Source organism: Cyclopterus lumpus, chromosome 4 (assembly GCF_009769545.1).
Source record: "Cyclopterus lumpus isolate fCycLum1 chromosome 4, fCycLum1.pri, whole genome shotgun sequence".
In the NCBI taxonomy this organism is placed as follows: domain Eukaryota; kingdom Metazoa; phylum Chordata; class Actinopteri; order Perciformes; family Cyclopteridae; genus Cyclopterus; species Cyclopterus lumpus.
The window spans coordinates 17,699,746-17,721,611 of NC_046969.1; the positions used below are offsets into that span (position 1 = coordinate 17,699,746).

Sequence of the window (21,866 nt, forward strand, 5' to 3'; positions counted from 1 at the left end):
AGCTGAGTGTATTCAAGCCGAATGGTCAGCTGAGGACACCACGAGGAACAAATGTGATACGGTGAATATCATAAGTACAAAAGTAGGACTCAAAAAGCCAATAAATGAAACGACTAAATAAGAGGAGAAGGACAACTTAAAGGCGCTTGCTCGCTTTCACTGCTTCTCCCATCTCTTGCTACCACTTGTCCTCTGCGTCTGAACATTTCCTCAGCAATAGCAAACCTTAGCGGCCCTTCCTTCCCTCAAAATCCTGTCTCTAATCCCTTTGCCTCACTCCTCTCTTCTCGCTGGTTGAGTTTCACCAGATGGCTTGCGAGCTACACCCCAAGGAGCGAATCCATCCGTCACAGCTCTTTCTTTGCCCCGCTCTCAGTGTCTCTCTCAGCACACTCGGCAACATTGAAACTGACGGGGTCCAAATTAATTTGGACAACAGTGATTGTGTCTGAACAAGTCCTCATTCCAGCTAAGGCCTCTCTAATGCTGCGCTGTCGAGTCCCTAACACACTATTTGAGTGTTCCAGCCAATTTAAGCTTCGAGTGAGGGATGGATGTAGATGTGCAGAGAGAGAGAGAGAGAGAGAGAGAGAGAGAATAGGGATGAAGATGTGAAGGGAGGGGAGTGAAGCAAGGTGATGGAGGGAGTAATGTGCTGTCGTGGGAAATCGAGGGGGCGTAGAGGTATATGTGACAGAGGGAGAGAGAGAAAGAGAGGGAGGGAGATAGACAGACAGACAAAAAGAAAGATAGCACGTTGAGAGCGCGAGAGAAAGCCTGACAGCTGTCCCCCAGGGGAGTTGGTTCTTTTCTTTGGGCCTTTTTCTGATTCTTTTCTTTCTCACCTAACCCGCTACTCCCGTCTTTATTTTAAGGAATCACGTCGTATATGCTTTCTGTGGGCGTTAGCTTCAGGCATCTGCCTACCTGCCTCCCATGTCCCTCTCTCTTTCACTCTCCTTTGCACTTTTTTGTAGTTCCCTTGAGGCATGTGGCCCTCTTTGTCCCTCCTCCCTCTTAGTGTGTCTCTGTCCCTCTCCATCACTCTCACCCACCTTGGGGCCTCGTTGCCTGGAGGATTTGCCCATCAGCTTCTCGTCGTCCAGTTCACATTGCTCCAGCAGATCCAAGATGTCCTCCTCCTACACAACAACACACAGGGTGGATTAGAATACGGTTATGATTTATGTAACATGAAGAACATACTGCCAAGGTAGTTTAATCTTGATGATACACTGATAATCAAAATGATTTGATGTTTTATACCTCCAATTACTCTGAAGTCAAAATGAGTTGTGAGAAATTAAGAAACTTTAATTGAAAAAGTTTGACTTAACAGGCCTATGCACCTTCTCTGGGGGTTAGAAAAAAGGCCCTGGCTGCACATGCGTGGCTATTTGGCAGCGCTTAGAGGCTGAATATGAAAAAGGCAGTAAGCTGGGGCCTTGGCCATTTGGCCGGAGCTGAAATGCAAGCAAAGGTGATTAATGTTGCTTTACGTTTCGGGACATCAAAAGCTCCCACTCGACACTCAAATACAATTGAAAAGTGTTTTCTCTCAGATTAGCCATCAAACTGCTTTCTGGGGTCACCGTGCTCTGGCTCTCTGTGTTGGTGTGTTTGTGCTTAAACATCTGTGTGTGTATACATATGTGTACAGTGGCATAATTTCACATCTGGAAGTATTAAAATACACATCATGGGCTCAGATACGTTTATTTTGTATGAGCTTTTGACTTTTTCTAAACGATGCCTTACTGATGTGTGTCTTGTTAGTTTATACTTTTATGTGGCTATGCAAGTGTGTATGTGTGCGACGGTGTGAACTTGTAAGTGAGTCAGCCTGAACAGGGTTGGGATATGCTTTGCCTTGTTGCAGTCAGATCAGACAGTTAGTGTCAGATGTAGAAGTGTTAATTCTTCATATTTTAAACTGTTGTGTATTTATGATGATTGTTAAGTATTTCATATTTGCAGTACAAAGTAAAGTGGCTTATATGTTGAAAATGTGTCAGCAGCCTACTGCAGCGGTCGTCCCTAAGATTGCAGCTGCTTATATGAACCTCAGCAGATATACAAAGAAAATAAATCTTTGTGCTCAGTTATATATTATGGGATAAGATGCTGAAGCATATTGTGCATAAATTGTTTGTAAAAGTCATCCTGAGGAGCTAACCGCTAAATTTGAAATGTTTATGTATATTTAACTTGATAAGTAAAAACAGACTTTTGCCTTGCTTTGAAGAATTTAGGAAGGAGGACGAGGTGTATGGATGCAAGTTAAAATAAAACATAGGAAGAGCTTGTTAAACTAAAACTCAATGTTCAATAAGTTATGTACGCAAGTTACGTCGCATACGTATCGTAGGCGTCTTAATGCTCCAAAGCAGATTACATTAGTGTTTTGATATATTTTACATTACATATTAACTGAAAGTTACGTACTTTCTCTTTAGTACATTTCTTTATAACATAGTGAGTCTACCACAGATTGAGGAGAGCTCTTATTCAGAAATCACTAATAAGCATTTCCCAACTTTCCTAGATTATGATATTTAATGATCACTTTATAAATTAAATAGCTCATACCCTCTGTCTGTGTTAGTCTATATAATATGTAGCTGCCTGTTCCAGTACTTTGCTATCGTCGGAGCTCATAAACTATATTGTTCAAACAAAGTTCTTCTCTGGCACCGCAAAGTGTGTCGTCCTGTCCAGCAAGCGTTTGTATTTCTATCCCATTTTATTCAAAAGCAGTAATTTTTCTCTATTGCTGGCAGCTTCTACCGTGACATTCTCTGTCTTCATATTTCTTGGCTGTTTGACAGATGACTCTGTCTCATCTTGGTAGGAGATTTTTTTTTTAAAAAGAACATACCCCTGAGCCAGAAGAAAACTTTTAGGTAAAATTGGGCTTATTCTTTTAGACAAATAACAAAAAACCTGAGGACCTCTCTTATTTCTTCTTCAAAGCATGGAGGATAAGCTTTGTAGAGACTCTTATACTTTCACTGTTCAGTAGAGTGCAACATATGTTCAGATTTAAAAAAAAATCTTACATAACAAACAGCAGCTGTACAAATACAGTTCTAACAATCATTTCATGTCAATACAGTAGTTGAACTGCTACTATTACTGTTTTTGCCTGTAGGTGGCACTGGTTGGAGCTGCAGGATGAACTGAAGTGCATATGATGATACTGGCCAACACGTTCTCCCTCCCAAACCGTCAAATACAGCAACTTTCTCAGTTGCCCAAAGCTTCAATGACGCTCTACATATCCCTCTAGAGTCAGTTTTGCATTTGTCAATTTCCGCTTGTTACATGCGAAACAATGTATTTTCAAAATAAAATTCTGTGTTCGCAGGAAATAACTTGGTTCGATTTAGGAAACAAAACTCCTTGGTTAGGTTTCGGTAAAGATTTTAGTCTGGGTTGCAATAAGTATGTTTGCCACGTCGTTAAATCGGCTACAATACGTATGTGATGTAACTTGCGTACATAACTTAAAATACGTAAACATTGACTTTTGGTTTAACAAGCTTTTTCTGTTTTTTGACCCATATTTAGATCTCGTCCTCCTCCCTCGCTCTTTATACCACGTCAGCTGACGTCTTCCTTTATTCCCGCAATAAATTTGGTCAAATGGAGCGTCATATTTTGATGTGAAGCGCCACGGACCAAGCTGCCGTATTTGGAGCAGGAACGGGCTGTACTGGTTGGTGTTGGGTTCAGGTACTTGGCCTCAATGATGTGTTGTTAATTCTGCCTGACCTGCAAATTAATCAGCAGCTCCTATGCAGCTCATGTTTTCTTCCTATTTACCTCTTCCCTATCAACTAATGGAAGTCCATTTTGAGTTGTCCGCAGCAGGGTTATTTCATTTCCTTTCAGCTCGGTGAAAGCCTTTACTGCGTTTTGCTGTCATTTATTCATTCCTCTGTCCTTTTTTTCTCCTCTCCTTTGACCTCTGTGTTCCACCGAGGGCGAAGCTTTGTGAGCGCGGAGCTGAGTGACACACTCGGCAGTCCGCTAACTTGTTGCTGTCTCCACCGATATTAGCTGCTCAGTTTCAACAATGTGAGGCTGAAACAAATGTGGATGCAGGCAGAAATTCAACTGCAGATGTTGTTCTGTCCGGAGATGCGGTGACCTAAATTAAGTAAGTGAAGAAGAGCTTTGAGTAAGAAAAAGCAACAAACTTACTAACTAAATTCTACATGTATAATTTATGCAGCGTAAAATGCCGTCGGCATTTTAGCCTGAGGAAGAGCCTGTCTTAGAGCTGCTATGTGACAACTTTAATTAAGTACACTATAACGCACTATAGGAGGGTCACACAGATTCTGATATTGAAAAGATGCAGCTTTTTCCATTATAGTCTGTTGTTGTATTCTGATTATTTAATGATTTCCCGAATAAAAAGGTAATTGAGATTTTTCTGACTGCCTGTATTAATGGATGAAAAAGTAGCCATCTGCAGTAATCTAGACAATTGAGAATGCAATACATTTAGATGCATGCTTTTGATTTGTTGAATAAATAACCAGTGAATATTCACACCTCTGGCTGTGAAGTGCTCCCACACAATACATGCAGTTTGTGTACTTCTGATATTGTATGATATGCTACAGGCCAGCTGAGCAAGCACCTGCAACTTTTGTATTTTCAGTGTCCATGTGAGAAAAATGGAAGAATGTGAATACATCAGCTGAGTGGGCGGAAAAACACAGATAGCTAACAACAGAACTAACAATGTGATGCATACCTGTTAGTAATGATAGTGGGGAGAAGAGTGATGCAAACCCTGTAGAAAGCAGCGTAACCAGTGGGTGGGTTGTCTTTAGCACAGCATTGAAGCCAAGCTCTGCAGTGCACACGTTTTATTTTCTTTCATAGTGTGACAATCCATGTCATACAGTCAGAGCCATAAGTATTTGGACTGTGACACCATTTTTCTTATTTTTCTCTTTACACAGATTTGAAATGACAATATGTGGTTGAAGTGTAGACTTTCAGCTGTATGTAACACAACTATAGTATTAACCATTTGTACACAGTCCCCCACATTTTTAGAGGCTAAATAGTAATTGGACAATTCCAAAATGGTTTGATGACCAGGTGTGGCCTGTTCCCTTGTTATTTCATGACAAATTAAGCAGATAAAAAGGTCTGGAGAGGATTCAAAATGCTGAATTTGCATTTGGTAGCTGGTCCAGGGAACTCTCAGCATGAGGACCAATGCAAGTGAAGGAGGCCATTAAAAGGCTGACAAACTACACAAACCTATCTGGCAGATAGCAGAAACATTAGGATTGACCAAATCAACAGTTTGGTACATTCCTAAAAAGAAGGAATGTACTGGCAAGCTCAGCAACACCAAAAGGCCGGAAGACCACGAAAGACATGTAAAGTAGACGTAGCAGAATTATTTCCTTGGTGAAGAAAAACCCTTGATAAGATTAAATGCTGAGGTCAAGAATACTCTGGAAGAGGGAGGCGTGTCTTTGTCAAAGTCTACAATCAAGAGATGCCTTCAGGAATCTGAATACAGAAGATTTACAACAAGGAACAAACCACTGGTAACACTGAAGAACAGGAAGGCCAGATTAGACTTTGCCAGAACACATGGCTGAATAAGCCTGATCAGTTTTAGATGAAGGTTCTTTGGAAGATGAAACCAAGATGAACTCGTAGCAGAATGATGGGAAGAGAAAAGTGTAGAGAAGGAAAGGAACGGCTCCTGGCCCGAAGCAAACCACATCATCTGGTTAACATGGTGGAGGCAGTGCTGTGGCATGGACCTGTATGGCTGCCAGTGGAACTGGGCCACTGGTGTTCATTGATGATGTCACGGCTGATAGAAGTAGCAGGATGAGTGTTGAGGTGCTTAGGGCGATACTATCAACTCAGATTCAGCCAAATGCTGCAAAACCAATTGGATGGCGCTTCTCAGTACAGATGGATAATGACCCAAAACATACTGTGAAAACAGCCCTAGAGCTTCTCAAGGCAAATAAATGGAATATTCTTCAATGGCCAAGTCAGTCACATGATCTCAACCCAAGAGAGCATGCTTTTCATTTACTTAAGATAGAACTGAAGGCAGAAAGACCCACAAAAAAGCAGCAACTGAAGGAGGCTCTAGTAAAGGCAAAGCATGTCAAGGGAGGAAAACTCAACGTTTGGTGATAACTATGGATTTAAAACATCAGGCAATCATTGACTACAAAGGATTTTCCTCCAAATATAAAGAAATGATCATTATATTCACTATCATGTTAGTTTGTCCAATTACTTCTGAACCTATGACAATGTCGGGACTGTGTAAAAATAGCTGCAATTCCTAAACAGTTATTGCCACATATTGACTACTTTATTTAAAATCCATTGCAGTCATGTAAATCGGCAAAATTAGAAAAATTGTGTGACAGTCCAAATGCATATGGCCCTGACTGTATTTAAATTCATGGCCCTGTGAAGCCACAAAGGCATCAAACATGAGTCTTGTGGGTACAATGTCATCAGACGTGACAGATATGTTGATGGCACGCTGGCAAATGACCTCCGGCCCCAGGAAAAACTATCCAAACATGCAATGCACGTCAGATTATGACTATTGATGATGATGATTATAATTAATATTGATTATGATTATTGATCTCACCAGGGTTGTAGGCTAAAGCGCTGTGACTGGTGCACATAGTTAAAGGTTTTGGTTTATCACACAATCATTAATTATTGTTAAGGTAGAAACCTATAATATGTATATGTATAAATTTGACACTAATGCAAACATTGAGGAGCTAATTTCAAAACATTTTAGAGGATATCTTGCTTTGTAAGCAGGCAAATACACTACTTGAACAACTTGAATTGGCAACAATAGCACTCAAACTAAGTGCTTATCATGCAGGCTATAAATGAGCTAAAGTCTGTGTCTCCACTCTCGGTGTGTGCACTGCTATCAACGACAGCGACGAACCAAAAAGCAAAGCTGAGTAGCACAAACAACCCCACCTGAAGTCTGTCAAGAAAAGTAACTCAAAACAAGTTTCATTCTTCCCTGTTCTGCTGAAAATCATATTCAAATTCAGAAAAACCCTTTATTTTCCAAAAACTTGCCAAGATTAGTATCTCACACTCTGTCCATTAATAATGGCCGTGCAGTTGCCACTCATGATCACGTTATTAGATAGCACATTTTTGTTCGTGTTATCTCTCCCCTTTCCTACTTTGAACAAGAGCCAGATCTCTTTGTGTTGACTTAATTAAACTTACCTCGGCCTGTCGTACCACGCCGCCTGATCTTTTGATTGACATCTCTATAAAAATGATCTGCAGAGATTCTTTGACAGGCAATAACTGTGTGGGGCTATATGCTTTTGAGATAAGGTTGTTTCTATAAAAGTTGCAAAAGTTGCATATTACATCTCCTCCCTGTGCATTCGTTCAAACACACTTTTAAAAGTCTAGTGACGATTATAGCCTAACTATCGAGATTTTAAATATCAATCTATATCTATGGTTTTCCCAGCAGAAGAACAAGTTCGAGCAGTAGCTTATTTAAACCATAGATTTATATTTATAGGTTACTGTATAGAGTATATTGTTGGCAAATGTATGTGTTCTAATTGAGGGAAAAACATGTTCACAACTTTGAAATTACGCGCACTTAAACGCAGCATGCATTTGTAGATCTGTGTTGAGCTGGAGACCGTGAAAATAGTGTCAAACGTCTACACACTAATGTAAATATTCCGTACAGATTTATAGTTTACCTGATCTCCTGTTTAGTGAACTAGAGATCAAATATTACACATTGAGGATTTGTGTCCAGATATAAACTTTTCATATGATATGAACTTCTCTTGCTTGGCATTTGGGTGTATTGAAACACAAATTGTTGAGTGCCCCAAATTACACACAATTCTTTGTACACATTTGTAATTGCTTATTTGTATTTGTTGATCAATGAAGACCATTTTGAGATCAATTGTACTCCATACTCTCCCTCTCTCATTTGCAAAGTCCCTTTGTTTCTTTACCTTCAAGGTTTAGCTAAAACTGAATTATCTCTGGTATTGACATTTATATGCTTACAATTACTTCTACCCCCATGCAAACAAGTTCATGTCTTAGTGTGTGTATGTGTGTTCTCATATATATGTTCAAATGTGTATCCCTGAATCTTAATGAATAAACTACTGAAATCAACCTTGAAGTTTTTTCATCACTAACTTTGACAGGAAGACACAGAAAGAGGACAAAAGAAACTCAAGAGAGTGTCTGAATGTAAAGAAACCAAAATGAGATTGTTTTGTGGGATTTAAAAGCATTTAAAAGCTCATGTACAAAGCACAATAAATATGTGTAGAGAAAGTGACTGACTGACAGTGGGAAAGCGAGGCAGAGAGAGAAGAAGAAGCACATACTGTCAGACGTTCAAACAAATCTGAAGGACTGCGGCACACTTTCCGCATTATTTGCGCATCCTTTCTTGTCTCTGTGGGCAGAATCTTAATAGAAATGCATGTGTGTTTCTTTTCTTTAGAATGTGCTTGTCCACAAGTGTCTGCATAGTGTGTGCATATGTTTGTGTGTGGGTCTATGCAGGTTTCTATGATGTTTGTGTGTGTGTCTGACAGTCTGCCACCGACGTACGTGCCTTCATTCGTTTCAGAGGATTATTCATTTCCTTTTGAAGTGAGGCAGCTCGCCCGGCGAGGAAGGTCTGAAAGGCGGCCGAGAGCAGGCTTTCATACTTCTCCAACAGCAGCTTGTCGTCTGGGGGGTAAATACGTCTGTAGGCCGCAGAGACAGAGATAGAAAAGCAAGGAGAATGAGGGAGAAGTGGAGAAGGAGGTAGAAAGAAAAGGCAAAGGAGGAGGGTCATCAGTGCAGCGAGTAAGGGGATGAGAAGGGTGAGAGAAGGAATGATGAAATAGAGAAAACAGAGGTTGTGTTCACAAAGGAGAGGGTGGGGAGAAAGAAACAGACGAGGGGGATTGAGGTTCAGCAAAAGAGGGATATGAGGTGAGAGGAGGAGTGGTGACAGAATTTGGAGGGAGGGAGCCATGACGGATAAAAAAGAGGGGAAAAAAGAAGGGTAATAAAAGAGTGGAGAAAGTAGGTTGTTTGAGAAATAAAAATATGAAGACAAGGAGCAAGAAAGAAATAGAAAAGGAATACAAAGATTAGGAGAGGGTGAGATTGATGGAAGAAGAGGGAGGAGTGGAGGGAGTGAGGCGAAGAGAGGTCGAGGCACAGCAGGTGAGCGTGGTAGAGGGACAAAAAGATAGCAAGCAGGACGGGAAACACACAGGCGGGGAGAATTATAAGTATTTCAATAAGAGGTGGGAAATGATGGAGAGACAAAAGAAAGGTGAAGAAGTATTAATGGAGACCTTGAGGCAAGAAACTGTACAAACTTCAAACCAGTCTTTTCACGAGGAGCAATGCATTAATGCACAACAGTTTCACACACATAAAGTACACATGCATACATCCTCAGTGTGATGTGCACTTTGATGAGCCCATACACACCTTCTGCCGAGCTCTGCTTAATTTTAACAATACTCAGTGTTTATCGTAGGCCTGAAGGGATTTGGAAAATGTACAAACCTCTGCCTGCTTATCCTCATAGTGCGTCTCAAATCTTCCCCCATATCATATCTTTAGCCATCAAATCAAAGCAATGACAGTTTTAATAAGCACTGGCCAGTGCAGAGTTTAGAAGGAGGGAAATATTTTGCCGTCTTTACAGACATTTAGAGCCAGACTCCTCCTAAGTTGGCCTTTTGAATCAACAGTGCATTAAAGTTGAAGGGAGTTGAGGTACAGACCTCCTTTTTTTTAAACACAAAGACACAAAGTAGACTGTAATGTTTATGCAGCACCATAACATTGTCACCATCTTTTAAATATTGATTAAGCCATTATTACTAAGTTATTCACACATATCGGCAGTTCATTTTAGTGAGAGTGCAATGCCAAGTAAAGTTTAACATTGCACAAATTCACCATTAAAACTTTTACAGAACCCCATCTGCCATTAAACAACTTTATGCAGAGAAGCTGTTCTGGGTACATGATTTCCATATGGATGAGAAGTTGACCCAATTCTATGCATCACTTTAGTTAATGTAGTTCAAATCAAGCAACTGCTGAATGTTGAGAGACCTGAGATGAACCTGTCACATTATTACCTTAAGGTAATCTCATATATACACTATTGTATATATGAGATTTTCTAACTTTTTAACAACCTTTAAAGGTACATAGACCAGATTACTTCCTTCCTCTTGAGAGACAATCTAATAAATGTGGAAGAAAATCTCTTCATAACAGGGGGATAAACTGTATTTAAAAATAATATATGAAAAGAGCCAGAACTTTTCAATAAATAAAACACTTGACTGAAAAGCAAAAGTTCAACACTTTAATAGTCTGTGTTACCAGCTCCCTCTTTTTGGCACCCTCCATCTCTGAACATATGGACATTTTATTTGAGGGGGAACCTGCAGGATCTTTTATATACTGTATAATGTTCACGCTGAGTCTTATTTTCCTCCCACATATTCCCAACACGGCTATAAACTAAAACAAATTCATATTCCTTTTACATCAGTTTAAATCTATCTTTGTTTCGGTCAGCTGTGTCTCTCAAGCCTCCCTAGTCCAACTGTGTAAATGGACATCAACAATAGCATCAACCAGCTGCACTGTCTTCTGTTGCCACGGGTCCCGGCTTGTCTGTAACTGATGCAAGTTTCATCTAATAAAAGATTGTAAGTAAGTTCATTACCCAAACTCATCTAATGAGAAGCAGTGTGTTAATCAGACTCCAGTGCAGCGCTGGGAAACCATTTGAATGCTAAGAGGTCTTTATTAGGGGTGCTCCAGACAGACCTCAGCCTGTCTGATTGACTGTCTGGCTGTGTGTCTGAAAAGAGGAAGGAGGTGACAGCACTTCATGCAGGCTGGGATCAGAATTCTGACTATCCATTCAGTCAAGTGATGAGTCAAGAAGTCACTTAGATTTGGGCAGGCAGCAAGAAGGGCAAGTGTGTGTGTGTGTGTGTGTGTGTGTGTGTGTGTGTGTGTGTGTGTGTGTGTGTGTGTGTGTGCGTGAGCCAATTGTGTAGGCGTGTGTGTCTGGGAGAGAGAAAGAAAATCAAGAACTGGAAATGTGCATGCGTACATGTTGGATGAAGAGTAGGAAGAGAAACTGAGGGAGGCATGAGGGTTAACTATTTGGAAGGGATACGCGGCAAATCTGAACTTTGTGTTGCTGAGTCATGTTCTAAGATGGATCTGCTCCATCTGTGAGGTGACTATTAAGATTTGACACGCTCAATGTTTTCTAAAGTCCCAGCTGGAGTTAGAGGAGAAAAGAGTATATGTGTGGTGGAAAGAGGAGATGGAGAATGGCTTGCAGTAGGCAGGCAAAGTACACATGCCCATGTGTATTCCTGAAACCCTGAAAACATTGTGAATAGAGGACAGTTTGGACCTAGACACAATACCTCTGATTTAATTTGACCCTTTCACTTTTACATATCCACTGATACATACTGTATAATCTTCTTCCACCTCGCTTCCTCAAAACATTAGGTGTTCTCTTTTGTTTGTTCTCTCTGCAGTAGCATTATTTATTCTCCTGAGAGCGTAGTGCTGTGCAGATGACCTCATAAATGTAAGCAGAGCTACTATATACTATAGTAATCCCACCCCCCAGATCCCTCACCCCGGCTGTTTGCCTCTTCCATACCTGTAGTTCCCCAGATGTTGCTTTTCATGCTCCTCCCTAGAGATTTGCTTTCGGACCTGTGCCAGTCGCTCTTTCTAGAAATAGGAGAAAACCAAAGGAAAATTACTTCATCTCTTAGGTGAAAGTCACTGTAACCGCCCCCACCACTTACCTTGTATTGGGGATAGAGAAATAATAAAGTCATAGAAACGAGAAGGCAGGAAGGGAGATACATTTGAAAAAAAGTAGTCTCACCCAACTATACCTCATAATTAAGGAAGGTATAATTGTGGTGCTCGGTTGGCTAATTTAGCTTAAAGAGGGATTGACTACAATACTGGCAATGCAGTATCATTGAGCTCTGAGCGATATGTGCCTTCAACAGACCTGATCCCAGTCTTGCACTTCAGCAATACCAGCTCTCAACACAAGGTTGTCCTCTTTTTAAAATAGTGCCTCTGCGCCACCTTTTCTTATTCCCACTGATTACTGCCGTGGCTGATCAAAAGGCTAATCAAAGAGCGCGGGATGCCTAAAGTACTAGCTGCCACTTTCCCCCATATATATGAAAAAAGCTCCCTGACTCCTTCATTTCAAAGAGAAACTAATTAAATGGAATGCTTGTCTCAAACAACCTTGACATTGAGTTTGAGGTAAGTGGACCTAAATTTCTGCTCAGGCTTTCCTTATCAGAAAATTTCCTACCACAAACACACATGCATTATACGGTTGTTTACTGAAGTGAACACGTCCTACAATATAGGAATTTCAGTTTCCTTTTACAAACTGATTGACTTGTTTACTAATAGTCTCTGATGACACCTCTGAACACATCTCTGATAAACACCTGTCCCTGAATTTCTGAAGCTAAGCCACATTTCATGCTCATTTTGGTGTGGCCTAAAAAGTTCAGGGCGTATGCCAGTACAGCCATTGTTTTAGTTGCCAGGTTAGTTTTGAAAGTATATTTTGGGAAATGTATGAGTTTTAGTTGAACTCCATTGACCTAAGTCAAGATGCACCACCTTGTGCATGTGATTATAGCATCCCAGATGCTCCACAGCCATTGGTCAGTTGCCAACTGAGAGAATTGTGGTTTTACTGGGCCGATCGCAGGTGGGAATATATGTGAATGTATAAATGTCAAGTCGTCTTGCTCAGCAAATCTTTTTTGGAGAGGTTCAAAGCTAATGCTTTAGTTTTATAATTAGCTTGTGTCTTACCAGCTCTTCCCTCCTACGCTCCAGTGTGTGACGTTGTTTCTCCCAGTCTGAGGAGGCAGCCGAGAGTTTCTTCATGGAGCCGTGTCCATAGAGCCGTCGCTGAGCCTCTGCCTTTTGCTGGGCTAGGTTACGTTTCTTATCACTGGCTCTGGGTCAACATAGAACAAGCACAGTCAAAAGAAAGGCCATTCAAAACATAGGAAAGAGAGGAGCAGCATTAGGAATACAGTTAAAGTTAAAGCGTGTTTTTGGTGTTTTCCCATTTAAAGCTCTGACAACTGTGTCTCAATTTTGATACTTGATACTCATCCCTAGCTGATGGACTAACCTCAATTTGCCTTTTCACACCATTGTGGTAGTTGAACGAATAGAAAATACCGCACAAAACAGAGATAAAGATGGAGCCGAGGCACAAACAAAGTGACAACCACAGGATGAACAGGACCAGACAGCTAATTCTGAACAAGTGGGCCATTGCGGTCTGGAGAAAGGGCAATTCATTTTAGTCAATCGCTGGCCCTTTAAATTGGATATTGAGTGCCGTTGGGGGGCTGAGGTTTATCAATGTCCATGCCCGGCCGGGTCTGAATTGATCCCACGTTGATACAGTTGGTGTTGTGAGCAGAGTTAAGAGTCGACCTTACCGCTACACACCACAACCCCTCCCTTTTGGGAAGTAAAGCCATTACTATATAAGGAAAAAGTGAGCGAGGTAGAACAAAGCCTTCATTCACTCCAGCATGAACATAAGCAGTTTGTCCAGTGGAAATACCTCCCCGCTACCAATCAAGGCCTCCTACGATTTATTCGTCATGAAATAATCAAATCTCCCTGTTTAATCTGTGGGAACACGGTAAACATTAGCCATGAAACAAATCATTTTGAGAAGAGATTTGTTTGTGTCGACTGAAGCCGGGCAGGAGCAGGGAGAGTGCGTTCTCATGCACCCCGCACCACACATGGCCAAACTAGATCTGTGGAGCGGCAGGTAATTGATCAATTGATCTTTGTGTGTGCTGCATTTGTGCATGTGTGTGAGTTGTAGAGGGGTTGAGACTATATTTAGAGCAGTAAGAGGAGGACAAGCACAAAGAGAGGAAGAAAAAAAGATCCAGAGGTCTGGTGTACGATGATCAATCAATGGACAGGCTCACTGTAGCCAGGGGACAGAGAAGCATGCCAGCAAACACACACACACACACACACACACACACACACACACACACACACACACACTGCATATACAAAAAATACATTACACAACAGGAATGACCGTGTGCATCACCTAGTGTAAACAGGCAAACAAATACACCCGCAAAGTAAGAAAAAGCTTATGTAAATATACAGAGCAGGAAAAAAGTGTCGACTCTGAAATACAGATAGCAGAACTTACTGTTATCCTGTTTCTGTCTCACACACACAGCATGTCTGATTAAAGGGTGCACAAAGCTCACAGTAGTAGCATAGCTTTATACCTTGGCCATTGTCTGTCTTTGTATCTACCGCAGCCGTTAAGTACAGCACATTGTTGTTGATCCACAGCTCCTCCTAGTTTCAGACTAATGTCACTACTGTTTCATCAGATTGAAAACAAAACAAGATGAAGGCTAAATTGTGCCGAGCATCAAAGTCATTCCGAAGTTGTCAGGGTTGCCAAATAAAGAAGCCTGAAAGAATCGATTGAAATCTTGAAACATTCAGAGCCCTGTAAAATAAAATGTGTCGTGAGCTTTGTCTGCCTCTGCACATGAAACTTAATGGGCCCAAAAATGCAATCCATGTGTGTCTATCAACAAGCACGTGCATGTGTGTGTGTGTGTGTGTGTGTGTGTGTGTGTGTGTGTGTGTGTGTGTAGGGCCATGGTGGAGAACAGTACCGAATGTTGAGGAGTTTGAAAGCATTAAGCAGCACCCCTTTCTTCACGTCGTAATCAATCTTCTGATCGGTCCCAAAGCTCGGCGCTCGATTGATCTGGAGGAGAGGAGAGGAGAGAAACATTCAACGAATATTTTCCGACTTCATCTCGTTTTTTTTCCTCTTTCAAACACTCGGCAGACACAAAAATGCCTTGCAATTACAGGAGAGGATTTAGAGCATGTTTGGAAAAAAGACATCTGTTCCCACAATAAGAAGAGGCGAGAAGAGGGCAGGAAGAGATAGAAGGGAGAGTTTTGTCTTTTTAAAGGACACTTTGGAAGTCTTAAGTCTTTGCATAAATCTTGTCTGACACTGATGTATCGATGCTCGTGCATAAAGAATAGTCTATGTGTGTATGACTGCATGCTTATGAGCAGATTGTGTAAGTTAAACTGTCACTAGATTAGTGACCTTGCCCTTTTCTGTCAACCACAGCAAATGGCCCATGACTCTGTAATTTAAGTATGCCAGGCTCTGCCAGACCAATCCGTACCACTGCCACCAATAATCTCTTCGTGAGCATCAGTGACTTACCAGCGCTCGGCTCAACCCCATCATATTCAATTGAGATAGCTCAGAGGGAGAGTCAACTGAGCGAGAACAGAATAAGCCACCTGTGATTTGAGGAACAAAAGCCAGTATGAATGAACAGGCAACCGCGATTGAAATGGTGTCTTCCTATGAGGTGACTTCAATGCAACAGTTGTTCTCCCAAAGGCTGGCTTAGGTTAATAAACCCTGATTGTTGAGGTAAGTCAGGTCTCCTCCCGACTTCGTTCAAACTCTATTCTTTCATTTGGGAACACAAGTACGGTTGGCACCTTTTGATGTCATTAGATTTGTAATGTGCTTCAATAAAGGTGCATTTCTTTAATTAGATTTGGAACAGTGTACAAAGACACAGGGGTTATTTTCTAGTGGAAATATACCGTGTCCTTGGCCATACTGACTGAAGCTTGCCGCCTCCCATGTGGAGTTGTAGAACTCGCGTTCTATAACCCAACATGGCTGCATCCGTTGGTGAAAAAGTCAAGATAATTTTCAATCAAAGAAAAATAGCTGGAAATCCATCCGAAATCAGTTGCCGAAATCAGCAGCTGGAGCTAGTATTTGTTTTCCATAAACAGAGCAACATTGAGCCGATTAAAGGTTTTAGAGCATGTTATAAATCCACTCCATGAACCACTCAGGAACTAACTAACTATAATACTGAGAAAAGAGATTGGTGTGCAAAACCAGGCCATTTGGAACTATAAAGACATTTGGGTGGAAATCAGGAACAAAACCTCAAAGCTCCTTTACAGAGATGTGCAAAGAGTCACAAAGGTTGTAGGGGTAGCACTCAGAAACTCCATCTTTTTTTTTCTCTTCCTTTCTTCTACATTTCTAGCCGTTACTAATCCTGACACAAAGGTGCTTACTGCTGTGTGGCAGTGCTGTGCTGTAAGATGATATTTACATCACAACCAGGGTCTGAGGAACTGAGAGAGCCAGAGGGTTGACTGTGCTTCCAGCCGAGGGGCAGGTATTCAAAAAAAGAGCGTTAAAAACTGTTCATTTGAGTCAGCCGTAAAATTAAGTAATTCTGGGCAGGCTTAAGTAAATCAGTAAATTTGATGCCTATATCAACGGCTACTCCTAAATTGTCCTTCAGTCAAACACTTAAACCCCAAATTCCCACAATATGAATATGGTTGTACAGGGAGGCTTCCATGTTTGAATGAATGTAGCAGTGTGAAGCTCAGCATAGGTGAATAAGAGCAAGGATATAAAAACGTATATTGGTAGATCAGATGTAGCTGTCTTTGCTAACCTGCAGCAAGTGTATAACCTTTTCTGAGCCGTTTGGGCCATCACTGCCCGAGTCTCTTTGACTAGTGTATAGGATAGATCCACAAATACAAAAAGTCACATACAAAATCTTCACCAACATGACATGGGTTTGTATGGGCGTGCCTTCGTAAATCCGTGTGCACCACATGCAAGTCTTTCTAAACGGCAACCATTTATCAGAAGGACGGGGGTGTGGGTGATGAATGTCTTCCAGTGCACAGAGGAAAAGAGGAACAGGGACCCTATCCAACTCTCTCACTCTATAGAATGAACTCGACATACATCCCTCTGTGTGCTGAGAAGGGCAGAGCTCCACTTCAACCTACAGTACCGTACCTCCGTAAAGAACACCACAAAAGAAACAGAGGGAAGAGGTCTGTTTTCATTTAGCACGCCCTGATATGACAGCCACAATGAAAAGAGTATGGCTTTAGAGCGCCGTAGCCTATAGGTAACAGCCAGACTGGCAGTGATCCTGGCGACGGTTGTCTCGTTACTTGTCTCCATTTCTTAGTTTGATTTGTGGTGTCAAGCTGTCACAGAGTAGACTGGCATCGCAGCGCTCGCTGTCTCTCTTTGCTCTCCCTCAATCATTCGTCTCTCTCCGTCTACTCGCGTCTACTCGCCCTCTTCTTCTGGTTAGTTTCTCTTCCCACTCTGTGTCTTCCTGTCTCTCAACCCGTTATCTGTCTGGTCACTCATTCCCCTCCCTCCACTTGCTCTCCCTTACCTCTCTTATTCATTCTTTCTCTGTGTTTCAGTGTTCTCCTTGTCCTCTCTGGCAAAGGAAGTTGGACCAGTCTGGTCCTAATGAACCCCTGCAGGCTCTCAAAACCCCCACTCTGATTTCCTTAAGTGACTCTGGCAGGGTCTTAAAGGAGCCTTTGGTTGCGCCAAGACGCATTCAATAAAAATGTCAGATGAAAAGATTAGAAACTCCTTTTTTCTCATGCTTTGATTCGGTTCAGCATCAGCATCGCTTCAATGTAGCCCAAATATTGGCCAAACAGCAGAATGAGCATGTAGGAGGACATATCAGTCTGTAATTTTTCACAGGACAGGTTAATACTCATCTGATCACCCAGTTAAACATACAAAGATCAGAGGATGAGCTGTAAATCATGAACATACCCTTTACAGTGCATGCTGCTCTTTTATTTTCTGCACCTGGAGGTGTGTGACTGAGACACATGAGTAACCTGCCAGTGTTTATGAAGGCAAATAAAGCTTGGAGGAGGGAGGGGGCTTATTATTTATTTGTTCCACTATCCATTTGGTTTGAATTGTCTGTGAACTGAAACCTGTCTACTGATTTGTAGCGCAGGCCCTACAGTACAGAGAGGTAGATGTGCAACTAGCACATTGTACTTGCCTTATTTAATTTGATGTAGTTTATTCATTTCCACGTGGGGAATTCTCTTAACCCTCTGGCTTAGATGTAGGGTCAGTCTCATAATGTTTGGTCCCTGGGGGGTGTATTGCTCAAGTAAAGTTATTAAGTCTAGCCATACAGCAAAATCCCCCCCTCACAATAAAACAATTATCAACGTAGCCATTGCCCATTCGTCTCCCCTCGAGAGAATTGAGTCTCAGCTCGTCCTATGGCATGACAACGATTTAGAATCCAACTCTGTCGAGCAATTCGTCGTTATGACTATCATGACTCATTGTAGAAAATGTGGGCATCAAACAGATTTTGCATGTGGCCTCTGCTGTGTCACACCAACCCTAATAACATAGCAACAGCAATGGATCAACAACAATCAGCTGCTTTCTTTCCACAACAAATTGCTTCCCCCCATCGACATCCATTCTGTGTCTGGAAAGCTCGTCAGACAAGTGCGAGGGCTGCTCGTGATTAATCGGTTCAGAAAAACGACCCCCTCTTATTATTCCTGGCAGAGTGTAAACAACCACTGCTTTGACAAGCCTCCCATTCTGCCCCGCACACTCGAGGGTATCGGCACAGTTCAACCGCTGTCAGAATGGAGTGTTTGTTGCCGCACAATGGTGGAATGAGAGAGCGAGAGCATGAGTAGCCGAGCGACAGAAAGACAGACAGCTGGCCGCCATGTTAAGTCACTCTCTTGTTTCAGCCGTCTTATCAATCACTGTTTTGTTCTTTTTGTGGCGTTTTTATTGGTCCAGTCGGAGACAGGGAAACTCTAGCTGAGCCTGCTGAGCTGCTGGTAAAGGTCTTAGGAGTGAGCGGGCCAACGCTTAGCTTAGCCACCAGTCAGTCTGACTGACTGGCTAGATGGCTGGCTGGCTGGCTGGCTGGCTGGGTGCAGGGAGGGTTGCTTTTCTTGCTGGTTTTTTTCTTTCTTTGAAGACACACAGAGATACAATCTGACACAGCCACAAAAAGCAAAAGGTGCTTTGAAGGTGCACAAAAAGGTAAAAGTGGACATAGATATACAGCCGCGCACACGCACACACCAACTTACAAACATGGGAGAATATAACAACAAAACACACCTCAGGTTCCAGACAGTCTGTCATAAATATGCACGAGTATATATCTCCCTTTACAGTCTCTAGCATACTACACACACACACACTACAGTTCCATATGTCACTCATAAACATGCAATATATAACTTCCCCCTCAATCACATGCATGCACACACACACACACACACACACACACACACACACACATACACACACTGTCACTGCTGCTGCCATACATGCCTGATGATAAATGACTAAATGTTGGGGTGTGTTTTTAACTGCCCCACATACGAGGCCTGTGCGCTCCTAATTTGATACTTATTCTATGAAATAGTCATGTTGGGGGAAAATGGATGTGGATAGAGACAGACAGTCCCATACATCATTCTAATTATTCTTTAATAAACCTTGTATAAGCCAAAGAGTGGCTCGTAGGTAACTACTGCCACCTATGGATCACAGGGAGAAAGACACCCCCTTTGAGCTACATTTAAATAAGAATGAATCCCACTAAGTGCAACAGATTAATCAAAGGCAAAAGGAGAATGAAAGGTGGACAGGTGGAAGAGAAACTCTGAAAGATAATTGAGTAAATCAAACTGTATGTATTTTCCTCTATCATTTTTCTCCCTTGAAAATTCAATCATGAGGGGATGAAATTTGGAGAGCATGGGTAGCAAGTAAATTCCTTCTTAATCACCCTGAATACACAATAATGTTCGACTCGGCTGTTGTAGGGGTTAGAAAACACTTCTCATATTTCCTGAGGAAATATCTGAAAGGCATACTAACCTCTAAATCCTTCTCCTAAAACTCAGAGGAAAACAGTTACACTTTGAATGGCTACTCTTTTACACTTTTATGGAAAGCTATTAGAACATAAAATCTTAATTTAATTCTGCACAGATGAAACGGAATTTCAATTGAAAGCCTTTGTAAGTGTGAGGCACGACTTATTCAACACAGGACATTCATAGTATTTTCAGCAGTTGTAATTCATTTGCAGATGTGCAAGTTGTATAATGTATATCCATGTGTTTGTTTCAATGTGTATGTGTGTATCGTGGCATCTGTTTACACTTGCCAGCGCAGATTACTCCCCACAAACACACCCCCGACACAAACACGCACACACACACAGATACACTTGCACTCAAAAGAAAAGGAAGTCTGGCTTATGTTGGCTCTGAGGGACGGAGAGGCAAACCAAACTCATCTTGAAACAATTGAGGGCAAAGCACAGAAAGAGAGGAAAGTTGCAGGAAGGAGTGAAGGGAGGGAGAGGCGGGGTGAGGAATCGCGGCCCTTAGGGGAGCAGTCCAGCTGCAGTCTGTTGTCGAAATGCCCATTCACACACACGCGCACAAACACACTGAGACGCAAACAAACCAGTGCCACGGTTGACCAAACCATGCCCGCCTCATTAGCTGCCAATCACTCTGCACAAGCCGTCCTACAGAGGGGCAGGCAAGGAGGAAGGAAAAGAGATGGATGAGGAGATGGTCGTTAAGTTGCAGCCATCAATAATCAAGCAGCCTAAGCTTCGTGTCCGATGGCATCTCAGTCCGGAACGAAAAAAACACCATGAAACTTGGCACACACGGTTTTATTCCTCCTCACTTCAATCCGTTTCATACTGATTTGGCCTGTTTTTGTGTTTTTAGCGAGATTCCTCCATGCCTCTCCGACTGGATAAAAAGATGTGTTGTGGGCTGGAGTTGGTTTGGTAGTCAGATCAGAATGACCAAATACACACACACACGCACACACACACACACACACACTCACACTCACGCTCACACTCACACAAGGACTGTGGCTCTAACGAGCAGGCCGACCAGCATTTGAGCTGCTGGAGCCTGACACTAGACAGCTTTTTACAGACCAGGCACGTTTGTAATTATATGTGCTCACTACAAACAGTTGTTTCTTCTTATTTTGAGTTCACCCGCTGTAGCTTCTTTTTTCCCCCTAAAATAAAATGAAGTCAGTCTGTAATGAGGATGGGCCTCAATCCACCCGTCCTTCAGCCAATCAGCAACAACATGAGAACAATTAATTGTGCTCATTGTCGGGTTCTGTTCCAATACAAGGAATAGAGCATTTAAAGAAATATTTTGTGTGTGTGTGTATATATATTCTACTTGTCCTCGCCCATCACCCTTTCAAACCTTAAATCATTTTATTTTCCATTTTCCTCACTCCATTTAACATTATTTGTCACGGCGGCTTACAGCACATGCACCCTGGATAAACTTGAGAGAGGAAGGGGGTGCAGGGGTGACAATGCTGTCCCGTTGTTATATTTTCAATTGAGTAAAATGCACTCCTGATGACACACTGGATTTTGAGATGACTGCTCTTCTCTTTGACCCATGTACCCCAATTTTAAGACCTCCACATGCAGGCAGGATTTATGAGAAAAACGTATCATGATGCAGTTCCTGAGCTAAACTAAATGTGTATTTCTTTCTGCATTGATTATGTTTTCCATTGTATTTTTGTTTTGCTACTATTTATTATTTTGAGTTCAAAAGACAAAGAAAAGACTCAATGAAGCCCTTAAAGCAAAAGCTTTGGCACTGACAATACAAACCACAGTCTAAGCTGACCGTGTGTGTGTGTGTGTGTGTGTGTGTGTGTAAAGAGAGGATCACGGCTCAATGAAATGCCTTTCCCATACGAG

General features: G+C 41.9%; 1 protein-coding gene across 3 annotated transcripts in view; it reads right to left on the reverse strand.

The window, feature by feature from the left end:
- Window positions 1-21,866, reverse strand: part of ttll7 (tubulin tyrosine ligase-like family, member 7) — a 68,003-nt gene that overhangs the window by 21,378 nt on the left and 24,759 nt on the right. For all 3 annotated transcript variants that reach the window (XM_034531085.1, XM_034531086.1, XM_034531087.1), the window contains exons 10-14: window positions 14,853-14,947; window positions 12,976-13,123; window positions 11,774-11,847; window positions 8,669-8,804; window positions 1,056-1,142 (exon numbers count right to left, since the gene is read on the reverse strand). In XM_034531085.1, the coding sequence (XP_034386976.1) occupies window positions 1,056-1,142; window positions 8,669-8,804; window positions 11,774-11,847; window positions 12,976-13,123; window positions 14,853-14,947 (540 nt within the window). The remainder of the gene's footprint in view (window positions 1-1,055; window positions 1,143-8,668; window positions 8,805-11,773; window positions 11,848-12,975; window positions 13,124-14,852; window positions 14,948-21,866) is intronic.